A 13,768-nucleotide genomic window follows, 5' to 3' on the forward strand; every position below is an offset into this window, starting at 1 on the left:
GGGGGTAATCGATTATGAATTGGGCGAACGGTCTTTAGCGGCTGATCTCTGCCGAGAGAGACCCTCTCTCTCTCTCCCCCATCCTCTCTGTCCATTGGACAATGATTAATGCATATTCCCCAATGACACTCGGCTGTCTGTGCTATTTCGGACTGAATTGCCGCTTCCGCTCCGATAAGCGCCACGCAAATTTCTTTTCCCGAAGCGTCCAAAGCTTTCGAAGCATTCGAAGCATTCGAAGCAGTCCACGAAAGTGTTTACATTGTGCTTGCGAGCCGAATGAGAGGAAGTGCCGAAGGAAGAGGGAAAGGAGCGCCCGAGGGAATGGGGGAGGGGCAGGGGGTAAGCCTTTCATTTTGCCGACGTAGCTAAGGAGTCACGAGGAAGCTCAAGATACGATAGGAAATTTAAAAATAACGCTTCGCGCGCGGCAGCTTCTCGGGTAACCTGCTGTTTCTGATTTAATGGCCGGCCACCCGGAATTCTCTTTAATATTCTCGACTACCTGACTCGACCAGGAGGAACCTTCGCAATGAAGCTTCGGTCCTTTTTGATTCGACTTTGCTTCCCGCCCGTGCACGAGCCCAAAGTGGTAAAGAGAAAGAAGTTCCCTCCGTCTCTCTCGATATCACGGTATCGAACTTCCTATCAGAGGACAATTCAATTTGGCACTGGAAGTTTTATGGTCAAGGGAGTCTCGGAAGGAAACTTTGAGCTGCTTCCGTTTTAACTGAAATCTCAACGGGAGCGATCCGAGTGCGATGCGAGTGCGATGCGAGTGCGATGCGAGTGCCCGATCGGCTGCTCCAGCCTAAAACTTCACCGGAAATTAATCCAACAGGTAGCGGCTCTATTTCCCACTTTCACACTCGTCCTCGCAGCGACATTCGAGCTGTCCTCAAGTATTTATTGAACTTGCTTGTAGGGCTTACTTTCACAGCCGATCAGCACCAATTTTCTGTTACTCTTTGCTTCTTCTTCTTCTTCTTCTTCTTCTTCTTCTTCTTCTTCACCTTCCCAGGATGACATTCTCTATGTTATTTTCCCAAAAACCCTCGTTCCGGAGGTATCCTTCTACGCTTGACTGCACTTGTCAATCATTCGAGTCCTCCTCGACAGGACACAGCAAACGTGCCGAGTATCCTATTTTGTGTTTAGTGCCAGCCGAGTGCCGCTTCGAAGCTCACGAGTCACTGACCATCTTTTTTTCCCTTTATTCTCTCCACATAATTTACGTAAGAACCGCAATCGAATTTCCGCGTTTCGTACGGAAGAAGGAATTCCTCCGAGGGTCACACTGGTTCCTGCTCACGTGGCAGGCAGGAACGCCGCGTGCGAACTGCGACGGTACGACGCCGCGACGCGCGTCGCGACGACCCCTTCTCTCGCCCTACTACTCCCATGCATGCCCATGGAAATACGAAGATCGACTGTGGCGTGGATGCTTCCGACTTTGAAGCATTTGCACTCGGCAGCCTCTCGATTCGATCCTCGACTGTCGTTCACACAGGAACAGTGACTCCTGCTCCAGGGACACTCGAGACTAATGTAGAAGCGCTTAGGAGGCAATTGGAGGCAATCGGACGCAGTTGGACGCAGGTGGACGCAGTTGGACCCGTAAGGCGCAACGTTGTTATTCCGAAATATTGGAACGAGGAGCGGTTGACACGTTCGATCGGCGTTCCCGTGTTTGTGGAACTCATCAAACAGTAATCTGGCCATATGGCGGCCTCCTGCGATCCCTCGACGTCCCTCAATTTTCACTATTTTAACGCAACGCGATATTCTCCCTGTTGTCCCCTACGGGGCCCCGCCAATCCAGCGGGATCTCTCTCCCGTGGGCAGCTGCTCATTGGCTCTCCTTACCGTCAATATCCTCGACACCTCGTAACGGGAGGCGATCGGACGTCGCGGAAGACAATCTTCCCGAATGTCGGACTCCAGGCGGATTTATCATTGTCAAACTTTGCTTCCCCTCGACCCCTTCGGCTCCCTTGATCCTGGCAGCGCTCGATTTCGAGAAAAAGTCTAGCCGAGCTTCAGGAAGATTATGGCTGGACCACGTACAGCTCGTTACTGCTGGCCGTGTAGTGGTCGTTGCTAGGCTGTCTTGCTCTCGCGCAACTACACCACACCAAGTAGCTCCACGCCGAAGCATCGCGACGTCTCGCGCGGAGCGACGCCCTGGCATCGGCCGCTTCTCCACGTGGACAGCTCCGTCCGAAAGCTCCGTCTGGACAGGATCCAGGGTGCAGCCCTGACTGGCCCGTCAGGGCTGCAGCGAATGCTGCTCTTTGCAGGAGCCATCGGCTGCTTCAAAGTGGAAGTTACTGCCGAATTCCGGGGAAGGACATTCCGAAGGCTGGCATCGTTTGTCACTCCGGTAACGAGGAGTCTTGGATTCTCGCGGGACTAATTCTGGATAAGTGCTCCTCGGCTCTCGACTCCTTTACGTGCTCAGGCGTCGGGGAATCTCTTCTGCCAGACACGTCGCTGGCACAGCGTGCGCTGACACTGGAACGGGAAGAGACTCTTTCCTCTGGACCATTCACTCTGCCGCAGAGAACGCGTCTGCGTCTTCTTTTGTATTTCTCTGGGTTTCTGCACCACAGTAGCCGAAAGGTACACGTGCCTGGAATATGTCATACGTAGGTGAAAGGTTCCCCGATGGAGGAACGAGACGAGATGCTGCGAGGAACAGGCCCCTTGGGATCCGAGAGGCGAGGATCGCCGGATTTTCCCTCCAATTCCCTTCCCTTTCCCTGCCAATTCTCCTCTCAGCGAGGGAAAGCACTTCCGATCGAGCGAGCAGACTGGGTAAAAAGCTCCCGCAAAAACTGCGCCGCCTCGAAGATCCGATCGTGCTTGAGCCCAACTTCCTTCTTCTTCTTAGGGACGTCTGCCCGACGTTACGGAATTCTTTCGAATTCTTCTCTCCTCTCCCATTTAATCGCATCGTGTCGCAATCGCGCGGGTCTTTATTTCTACGCGTATTCCTCCAACAATTGAATTCATCGAGCACGATGGCGTAACACTTCATTCGAGGGGTTCCGTGCTTCACCGAATCGATCACTTTCTCTCTCTTCTTAATTCAAGTGTCTCCTCCTCCTATGAAGCCAATTTCCCTCCCGTCCGAAAATTCGCTCTGGAGATTAGGTGTCATCGTAAGTTGCTCAGAATCCATAGGAATAGCGGTGCGGAGAAAAAGCCAGGCTAAATAGAGAAAAATCCAAGTTTCTCGCTGAAAGTCAATTTGCATCAATTTCGAGTTGGACCTTCCCTTCGTGCTCCCATCCATTCTTTAGCCATCTATCCCATCAACGCGTACGTCCACGACTTGACGAATGCGCCGCTTTTCGGATCGCGTCCTCACGAACTTCTTCATTGAGAACATCGTCAATCGGCAGCCTCGAATATCCGCCGTTTCAACTATTTGGATCGACCGATTCGTCTTACAATTCGAATTACGAAATTTCCGATGTTTTGCGACGAGTTGATATTCTGATGAGACACAAAGCACCCGGCTGTTGTCTCGCTGCCGGGTGATACCAGGACAATGAAGAGGAACAATGGGAAAATGGAATCGCCGACAAGGTACCATGGCACGCCTCACAACGCGAGCCTTAGGGCTCGTGGCGTATCAATGGGATGATTAGAAATAACTCGTGTGGCAACCCGACGCCAGAGTATCGTGTCAGCACGCGAGAGGAGGAGGCCGGGATGTCCGGGATGGGGTGGTCGCACCACGGGAAAAACCGTAGGCGAGCCCAATATTGGTTCATTTCAGTGGGGCGGCAATGCGTTCGCCTCGAGACGAAGAAATAACGATTTAATGGAGAATACCTTGTGCGAGAGAAAGTGAGGAGCTTAACTGATAATCACTCATTCGTAAAGTCTCTTTCTTAAAAGGAGGGACTTCATTTCCTTGGGAAACACAGGCTACGCTTGACTTTTTGAATACATCAAATCGATTCGTAGAGGAACGCGAATGCCAGTCTAAGGTTCAGTAAATTCGTGCCAAAGGGAGATTTGCCTTCCAGCTTCCCTACATCTTGGAGTGAATTCTCGAGAGCCGAGAATTTTCTATAGACGCACTCTTCTGCTCAATTGAATATGGCGGCTCCAATGAATTCTGCCTAAAGTGTCCTCAAGAAGAAGAGAGGAGATCTCTCAGAATTCCTCTCAATTCTGTTATCTCCCTCCTCAGCCCCTCGACGTCGGTCTGTTCAGCTTTCGCTTGCTTCTTGCGGAAGTATCGCTGGACGAGTTGCGTCATTACCACTGAGAAGTTTTCCTTGTCATTCTCGTCAACGTTTTCCTAAAAAAAGGACGAACGGTTCATTGCGATTTCTTAAAGATACTAATCAAGGATCAAGTGCTCTCTCTCTCTCTCTCTCTCTCTCTCTCTCTCTCTTTTGCTTACTATGTAGCAGCAGTGCTTGATATTCCATCTGGCTCGTTTATCCGGTGGTTTGTTGATGAGTATTTTGAAATACTCGATGATCCACAGGATTCCTCTGGCTGTCGACAGGAGATTAAATGGTGGCGGAAGATTTGCTTGAGCCATAAAATCCACGTAAACCTAAGAGAATAGTCAGTGAGGAAAGATCAAAGAAGCAAATTCTTAGTTCGAACCTCGGTACGGCCAAAGGTCCACTCGACGTCCACATTGTCCGTGATCTTGGTGAAGGTGTTCGACATGCAGGCGATCAGCATGTTCAGGACTACCACTACGGATATAAATTCGAAGCCTGCGAAGAGGAAGAAAGACAAGGAGCTGTCGTTAGTCGAGAGAGAGAGAGAGGGAGAGGGAGAGGAATATCCAAGTGGCGTCCCGATGTACCGGCAAAGGCGACGTAGCCAATCGCCTCGGTGTAGGTGTGTTTGTTGATTATCGTTTCAGAATCATTTTCTCCCGGTAAGTTTTCGATTATCACGTCGGCGCTCTCGATCGCGCTCATGCAGAAGATCGCCCAAAATAGGGTCTTGAGCGTCGACGTGAAATCAACGAACGAGCTGACTTGCTGAGTCTTGATCTTCGACTCGTCGATCTGCACCATCTCATCGTAGTACTGATAGAGCCGGGTGAGTCCTGAAACGCAGGAGAGCCAATAATAAGGTAGAATCGGATGAACCTTGAATGCGGATCCTCGGTACCCGCGGCAAAGGATATCATGACGATGCTGAAGATGACGATGAACTTGGCGACGTCGTTTATCATCTTTCCTAGGGACATCTGAAGGGGTCCCAGATGATAATTCAGCTGGCAGATAAACATGAGCTTAAAAAAGGCCATTATGGTGGCGATGCAAAAGAGGCCTTCGGAGACGAGGGTCGGGTCGTATTTGTGCCAGTACTTCCTCTCGAGGTCGCGCTGTCCATTCTTGGCGACGTCGATGGCGGCGGCGGCCCAGAATAAGAAAGTCAAGAGAAAGAGGCTGAGCATTATCACCTCGTACCTGCGCACATACGGTAGAATTGGCACGCCCTGTAGAATTAAAAGCAGAAGTGAACAGAGGGTGCCTTTAAAGTTTTCCTACCAATTCCAGGGTGTGCGGAAGAATCGATGGGGTCCCTGGATCAGGCAAAGGCAGATGGCGCCCCATATGAATGATATCACATAGAGAACGATGACGGGCTCGATTCCTGGGAAGATTTCCGAGAGCTACAGGACCTGAGTGATTTTCGAGATCTTTTCACGATTCTTTCTCGGTTCCCTTTAGAGCCCTCGCGGCCATCTTACCACTGTTCGGAGGTCCTCGTAGCTGGTTCGTCTTACTTAGATTCGACTCGAAAAACACAAAACCCAAGAAGACAATGTAACTCGCGACGGAGGAGAGAAATCGATTGGCTGGGATCTTCCAGCGCTTCGATCGCGCTGAATTTGGCGCCACTAAGAGCATCATCGTGATTATCGGGAGGATGAGCATCCGCGGTGGAATCATCAGAGCCTTCCAGAGTGCCGACTTGATCTTCCACTCGTACCAGTCGCCCATCCACTTCGATTCTATTACCTGCACTTGAAATTCATTAAAAGCGATTCCCTCGCGATATTCCTGCGCGGCCGCGCAGCCAAGTAGAGCAGCTCCCAAGTAGAGCAGGTCCAACGCCGAGACTCCCCGTACCTGCTGAACGTTCGGATGCGCAACGAATGACTTTTGCCTGCAATCCATCGCCAGCAGCAGTCGCGGGTAGATGAAAGGCGTGGTGAAGCCAAGTCCGGCCATTTGCTTCAGAACGACCTCGACCTCATCGGCGGTTCGGGCGCAGCCAATCAGATCGGTTGCGAATTGGGCGACATCCTGCATCAGAAAGTCCTGAACCTCGCGAGGATCTTTCCTTCTTTCCTACCTTCCCGCCCACCGGCACCCACCAGCACCCACCTCGGAGAGCGTCTTGTACGCGTCGTAGAACTCGTGCTCGTACAATCCGGCCAGACGCAGCTCCCTTGAGAGTTCGAAGGCCACGAGGATCGGGTCGTAGCTGTCCTGGCAGATGTAAGCTGGATTCGCGATGGCCCTGTAGAGCTCGAGACGCATCCTGTCCAGGGTCAGAGGATCCTCCGATTCTCGTTGAGGCCTTTCGGGAATAAAGCAATTGGGATTAATCGGATGAATCTTCAACGACGCGAAGGAACTCGATCGTACTTGCAGACCTCCGCGCAGAAGCAACTCGGCGGATGAGGCTTCACGATCTTGTGACCTCGGTCCAGGAGAAGAGTTATCATCTCGTAATGTCCGTACTGCGCAGCGACCGAGAGTGGGGTCGCGTCATCGGCGAACTCCGAACTGTGGGTAGCGCCGACCTTCTCCATCCCCGGACTCTGTTCCTCGAGTTTCTTCAGAATCATGAAGGCGATCCGTGGCTCGTTCTCACGTATGGCGTACAACGCGGTATCGTGGACGTCCACGTCCGGCTGAGACAGCAGGAACTCCACCATGTTTATATTGCGCTCCTTCACGGCAATGTGCAGTGCGGAAATCCCCTGGAGGACACGAGACTGAAGTGGCCAGCAAGTGGGCACCAACCGCGGAAGCGCCGGCTTAAAGAATTCCGATGTTTCTCGAGCCCGAGGGAATCTCAGTTGGCAATGGACGGCCCACCGGCGTGGTTACAGTGGTTACAAGATTACCGAAAGGGGTCCCGGTAAGAAACGCGTGTAACCATTTGTCGGAGCGGCGACAGAGAGGAGCGACAAAGGCATCGCACGCTGCGCCGGGACCACGAGAATCCACGCCGCGGGAAAGCGACAGAGGGGCCCCATGGACCCGTGGACCCATGGACCCGTGGACCCGTGGACCCGTGGACGGACGGACGGGGACGGACAGGCGGACAGAAGGAGGGACAGAGAGAAGACGCCTGCGGTGGTTTATAGGGCACTTATGTTAGAGCTCAACCACACAATCGGACGAGCCGACGGAGATGGAGATGCGCGTCTCCAAGATCCAGCGAGAGATCCTTCGTGCAAATGCGGCCGAATCCCCAGCAGCCGACGTGCTTCTTCCTTCTCAGTGGGCCAAGTGTAATGTCAGAAGGTCCATCCTAACGATTCACGCTTCTTCATTGAATCAAAGAAAGTGTCGCCGTGGATACGTGAATACGTGAATACGTGAATACGTGAATACGTGGGTACGATCTCAGGATTCTGGAGTTTTTGTCGCAGCCATTACTTTTTTTGGAGTCGATTTACGTTTAATGTCATTCCTCGAAGGACCCTCTCTGTCGAATTGTCGACTGAGACGGCGCCGCGGTTCACGTCGATAATAAATATCACGCGTCCATTGTCGTCGCCTCGCTTCCCCATTCACGCGTTCACAGTAGTATTACGTCATCGAGTTTACTTGTTGCGTCAATCCGATGAAAATGGTAATGGTTGTGGAGATAGAGGGAGAGAGAGAGAGAGAGAGAGAGAGAGAGAGAGAGAGAGAGGGAGCACTTGGGACTTGGTGGCAGCCGTCTCGCATCTCTTGGAGAATCGTCGGCAGTGCGCAGTCGACCCCTGCGAATCGATAGACTTTCCGAATCTCTTTCGGCACTCTACAACTTCTTCCCGAGCGGCATTGGCGCAGAGGACCCGCCGCAAGTGATCCGCTAGTTAGTTGGCCGATATCGAGAGTCCAGAATGGGAGCTCAGAAAACGGATAGGCGAAACACCCGAGGACAAAGTCGAGCAGCGGCCCGGATTCCCCTTGGAATTTACAAGCTGGTCATTTGAATAATTTTTATCGTCGCTGGTTGAAACCATTGTCTTGTAAAGCGAGCCCTGAAATATGGCCGGAGATATACGAAGCGGAGACACGTCCTCCTCTCTTCGGCTTCGAGTCAAAGTCAAAGGGGGTTGGGGCCTTCGAGCGAGGAAGGGGGGATGGAGGAAAGGAGGGCGCATTCCACGGGGGGTACGTGTTCTCCTATGGGGTGAGATCTGAGATAACCGATTCCTCCCTCTCACTCCCTCTCTCCCTCTCACTCCCTCTCTCTCTCTCTCTCTCTCTCTCTCTCTCTGCTCCATCTCTCTAGCTTGGTTGCCGTCCGCTAGTCGCGTCGCTTTGTACTCGATCCCAGCAAAAGCTACACGTAAATCACGCCGGTGCGTTTCCCCAAAAGGGGTTGACGGAGGCAGGAACACGGAGGACAAGGGCTCTCATTTCCTTCTCTTAGTCTGTCCTAAAAGCCAACTCTGACGCCATCGCTACCATCGCTACCATGGGCGCCAGGGGCAGCCCTTAGAAAATCATAGACCCGGGTTCTTCACTTACTTCAAAGTTCATGACGTTCAGATCGACATCCCCGTGGCTTGCGAGGAAGGTCCGCACGTCCGCCACGTTTCCAATCGTGACCACCTCAAAGAATTCCTTATCGAGTTCCCGTAGCTGCGATACCATCACGCCCATGCGCTGTCGAGAAATACAAGCTCGGTTATCGTTACGGGCTTTTTGTACTCGCCCGGTGCGTCATTCACCAGGATCACACTCACCCTGTTCAGGATCTCCTCTTCCTCCTCCTCGAGCTTCTTGGCCATTTAGACTTTTTGAACCTTCTATTCGCTCAACTGCCGTTCTTCCTTGACTCGGCTGACGTTTCATCGTAGCGAGCGCCAATGCGCAATCGGCGACAGCGGCCGAGAGCGAACCAGTTGCCGCGCGCGACAACAGGCGTCTTCGTGCGAAATCATGCGAAAGAGTCGATCAAACAATCTAGAAATTATCCAGAGAGTCACAATGGCCGGTCACTGCTCTCTTTCGCGTCAATACGACCGAACCTTGGACATGGGATAGCCAATAAATCGCTAATCAATTGAATCTCCTTTAATAGTATAATTCATTTTATCAATAATATATACATAATTTATAATTTGTTTTGTGCTACGTACAAATAAAAATTACGACAATATAATAATATTATTGTAATATAATATAATATATAATATTTCATGATAACTTACGTGTCGATAAAATAATTATTATATTGCTAGTGTAATATCATTATTCTTGATGACGATGATCGCTGTCAGGTTAATAATAGATAATAATTAAAGTGACGATAGTAAGAATATTATTGATTGGGGATAATAGTTAATTCATTCTTATTGTTATAATAGATAGATAATAGAATTGAATAAAATGGAAAAAAAATAAATTGAAATAATTATAGGCGAGTACGACCTAGGTAATACTATACAGCAAGAGAATCGACACTTGCAATCGTGAATTATATGAAGTAATAGGTGGTGGCGATAGTGATATTGATAAATATTGTAAATAGAATGAGGACGAATGCGTGCATAGGAGGGGCTCAAGGGAGTGAATTACGTACAATCCGACTGGCGGGACTCATAATGATCGACTATTTACAAATCGCCGTAATTCTCTTGAAGAGCGCCGATTACCTTTCTACTTACTTAACTCATTCGCTCGTTCACTCGTTCACAAATTCATTCATCCATTCATCTATTGGTTTATTCGATTATTCAATTACTCGGATGGAAACGGAATCACCCGATCATTTCCGGTCCGAGAAATTATTGCAATTCGCTTTTGCGAAGATGCGAGCCACGCTAATTCACGAGCAAAGATCCATTTTCAATTTTTCCTTTTTCTTTCTCCAAACTGGACGAGCTCTTTCCGTCTCTCACTCAGTTTTATTTTCTGGATGCTCGTACGTTAAAATGTGATTCCAACGGCGTGACGCTGTCCGAAAATTTCAAATTTCTATACAATCTCAATTAATACTGTTTGACCTCGTTAATTTGACCTCCACGTTAGATAGAATTCAATAGGCTCTCCGCTACCGCGTCGACACTGAATACACAGCCTGCACGTCCTGTATACAAATAGATACTTATGCCAATAGATATAATGCAAGTAAATCGAATACATTTATACACGTAGTACGCTAAAATAGTTCGATTCTCTCTAAAGCTTCGTTATTTCGATGAAAAGACTGGCGGGACGCGACCACTGCCCTCCTTCCCCTTCGTCTTCATTCTTGTCTTTGACATTAACTTCGCTTCCTTCCTTCTCCTCCTACGGAAGTCGCGGAACGCGCGAGGGCGCTCCGTTGCTCAGCCAATGACCATTGAACCTAGGATGACGCGCACATCCGCGATTGATGCGACTCAATAGAGCATCTGCGCTGGCAGCACGTACGCGGAGATGGAATAGAGGACGGAGGCGTACCAGTGGACCCCAGTGGCTGCTGCTGAATGCCTCGTTGCGTTAACGTCGATCGTCTCCGAGTATCTCCTCTCGGGCATCTTCCACGAAGTCACAGGCCCGGTCATCAGGCTGGCTAATCTGTGGATTCCGGACTTGAGATTGTTCAAAATTCTCAGCGGGAGGAAGGCGTAGTGGGCGATCATCTGACTGTCGACAACTGCGTAACAGGAAGCGACGACGTCGTCCACGAGGAGAGTTCCTTCCGTGGTGAGTGGTGCGAAGATACCCTCCTTCAGGACTAGCTCGACCCGCGCAACTCGATCCCACCGGAGGTTCTCGTTGATCTGGTTGATCTGGTTCAGCTGGTTCAGCTGGTTCAGCTGGTTCATCTCGTTGTTCCGGACGTCGTCGTCTCGCACGAGAATCCTGTCTCCCTGCTGGACTCGCGCAGCGAAGACCGCCGCCTTCCCTTGGACGGGCACCAGGTGGGCTGGTGTCAGGGTGAGCACGTGGCCGGACTCCGTGGTCAGCTCGAGGAACTGTCTCCTCTCCTTGGGAGAACGATCGAGGAAGGCGATCACCTCGCTGTAAAGCAGGTTGCCGCGCGCGTCCAGCGCAGCGATGCGTTCTCCAAGGCGCAGCTGATCCAGCCGTTTTCTCGATCCGTCTTCCGTTCTAACCTGACTGCTTCCAGGGAAGCATCCTCCGGACTTTCCGGCGGACGAGGATTCTGCAAAGAAGCAAAGCACGTGGGCTCTCAGTAGAGCTTTCGACAAGAGTCGGCGGGGAACTGCAGTCCTACTGGGAGCGTGGGCGAGTGATTGATTATCAATAAAATAGTGGCAGGACACTTTGCGTACTGGACTCGGGACATCGAGTGGCAAAAGGTGAAAAAGGGGACGGGGGGTAAAGAACAAGGATTCCTTGGGGAAGCACAACTGGGAATTGAGAACGTGATCAAAGTCAATCGGCTCAGCGATCAGGTAACTGGATCTGGGAGGTGTCGCTGCTATCTGGCATAAGTGCTGACGTAAATGAAAGCTGGCAACAGGTACTGGATTGGGATTGGGATTGGAGCCAGGAAACCAGGAAACAAGGAAACCAGGAAACCAGGGAGTCACCGTGGGAAAGCGTGTAATTTCACTTTACACGTGGAAAACGATGTATACGCGAGAGAGATTCTAAGAAATTAGGAATTTTTTTTAATAAGTGGAGATTCCCTTATGCTACTTTGCGTCGCGGTCGTCGAGTGGACGTCGAAGCGAAGATCTTTCGGATGGACTTTGGAATTCCAGAAAAGCGAAATTATGTGACGCGTGAAAATTACCACGCGGGTAGTTCCGTCGCCCTGTTGCTTAGTCGTTCTGTCGTTCTGTCGTTCTGTCGTTCTGTCGCCATGTCGCCATGTCGCCATGTCGCCCCGTAGGCTTTCTTCGAGTATCCGCCCGTATTGATTTTGCGGCTACGTGTCGCTCACTTTTAATTTGATCTGGCAGCCTTGGCTCGATTTATTGGCATTTATTTTGAAATCGGATCTGGGTCTCTGAAAGGTTCTGAAACAAGCACGCTCCACTGATTGGCTGCGTAGGTAAACAGGAAAACCGGACGGGGTTGGCGAGACGGCCACGGTGATGAGGATCAACCAAGATCTCCACGAAAAAGATCTTCACTCCGATCTGGAGCGAAAAGCTTTGATCGAAATCTGAGGAAATTTGCGATTCTTGTAATGTATTTATGACCTAAAGGCTACAGTCGATACGAATATGGATGCAGTTTTACCCTATCCTATGAATGGGCACCGTGCCGCTATGAATGCACCCTTATGGTATTGTCCAAGGGGGATGATTGATAACCGGCAACGTAGAAACCTTCTAGCTAGTTAGCCAGTGCTGCCTCGCACGTCGAACTGGTTAACTAGCGAAACAGTGGTGCTCAGCGAGCGACGCTTGTGTGACTTTTGAAAAACCCTGAGAATCGAATCTACCGTTATAAAAATAATCAAAGACGAAAGCGCAAGACGTTTTCCATAAAGTTCGAGAAAAATAAGATTTTGGAAAAACGATTGAAAGTTGCACGTTTACTGTAGACTTCGCGTTGAGCGTAAAAAAAGGTCGTAAATCGTTTGAACTTGACTTACAGATACGAGAACCGACATCGAAATGCAAGGATTGCGGGCAACAGGAGCAACAGGAGCAACAGGAGCAACAGGAGCAACATACCGGCGCACGCGTATTCTTCATTCGCAGGCTAATCGCGAAGGAAAGACAATTGGCTGCTATCATCGTTAATCGTAATATCGATCATCTGTCCTCGCTCGAAGCACGACTGATCAAAGACTAATTAATCATTTTATCACGGGCAAAGATAACCGCTGGAATTCTACGCACCATAGATCATTTCTGAAGACTGCTTCCTAATCGGTTTGTTTATCGATACTGCATTCGCTTTTCACAAGATTAATAATACTTTGGCTCCTTCTTAGTAAGACGAGAGTCCCAAGGTAATGCGATAATCGATCGTCTCGATAATTGTCCGAGGAGCGGTCGACCTGCGTTTCCGAGGGAACGTTCCCTGATCACCTAAGCATGCTGCCTCGGATCGAATTGATCGGTGGCCTTGTTTGAACTGATTGGAGAAGGCCGAAGGGACGAAGGGAGGAGAAGGGAAGCTGGGATTTTAACGAGTGATAAGGCAACATGGATAACCGAACAGAGAGATAAGATAAGAGCAGCCACAGAAGCGTGCACGAGGAACGGTCGAAGAAGAGTCGTGTCCAAGCGGAAGAATCAATTAATGGAAACGGAGGAGCGACGCGCGTTGAGAATCCCGGGAGGTGGACGTTGAGCGTCCAGCGAGCGAACGAGACTCGGCTCGGAGCTCGTTTACATTCTACGACGTCGTTACAATGTCTTAAGATTTATATCGCTAAATTATTAACGAATTAACAAAATGTAATTAGAATTTATAACACCGATAGGATCGCCGACGTTGACGCCTCGCTCCTTATTTACGTGCTATTTCCGTCAAAGCGTTTTCCGCCCACTAAATCAGAGAGTTTAACGTCTCTCGGCGAACTCTCCGATCGTCCCTACCTCTTCTCGCCCCCCCCCCCC

General features: G+C 50.3%; 2 protein-coding genes across 2 annotated transcripts in view; both read right to left on the bottom strand.

Annotated features, from left to right (window-relative positions):
• The window catches only part of LOC107264513 (short transient receptor potential channel 4), a 14,684-nt gene extending 4,408 nt beyond the window's left edge, over window positions 1-10,276 (bottom strand). Inside the window, exons 1-12 of the mRNA XM_015732843.2 lie at window positions 8,975-10,276; window positions 8,757-8,894; window positions 6,648-6,985; window positions 6,384-6,579; window positions 6,126-6,302; window positions 5,744-6,014; window positions 5,541-5,646; window positions 5,158-5,459; window positions 4,844-5,092; window positions 4,636-4,751; window positions 4,424-4,582; window positions 4,050-4,318 (exon numbers count right to left, since the gene is read on the bottom strand). Of these exons, the coding sequence (XP_015588329.1) occupies window positions 4,148-4,318; window positions 4,424-4,582; window positions 4,636-4,751; window positions 4,844-5,092; window positions 5,158-5,459; window positions 5,541-5,646; window positions 5,744-6,014; window positions 6,126-6,302; window positions 6,384-6,579; window positions 6,648-6,985; window positions 8,757-8,894; window positions 8,975-9,019 (2,268 nt within the window). The 5' untranslated portion in view covers window positions 9,020-10,276 and the 3' untranslated portion in view covers window positions 4,050-4,147. The remainder of the gene's footprint in view (window positions 1-4,049; window positions 4,319-4,423; window positions 4,583-4,635; window positions 4,752-4,843; window positions 5,093-5,157; window positions 5,460-5,540; window positions 5,647-5,743; window positions 6,015-6,125; window positions 6,303-6,383; window positions 6,580-6,647; window positions 6,986-8,756; window positions 8,895-8,974) is intronic.
• Window positions 10,277-10,409: 133 nt separating this feature from the next.
• Window positions 10,410-13,768, bottom strand: part of LOC107264577 (tiggy-winkle hedgehog protein) — a 25,247-nt gene continuing 21,888 nt past the window's right edge. The window contains exon 3 of the mRNA XM_015732981.2: window positions 10,410-11,385. Within this exon, the coding sequence (XP_015588467.1) occupies window positions 10,616-11,385 (770 nt within the window). The 3' untranslated portion in view covers window positions 10,410-10,615. The remainder of the gene's footprint in view (window positions 11,386-13,768) is intronic.

This window comes from Cephus cinctus, unplaced genomic scaffold, assembly GCF_000341935.2.
Source record: "Cephus cinctus unplaced genomic scaffold, Ccin1 Ccin1_scaffold0173, whole genome shotgun sequence".
Lineage (NCBI taxonomy): Eukaryota > Metazoa > Arthropoda > Insecta > Hymenoptera > Cephidae > Cephus > Cephus cinctus.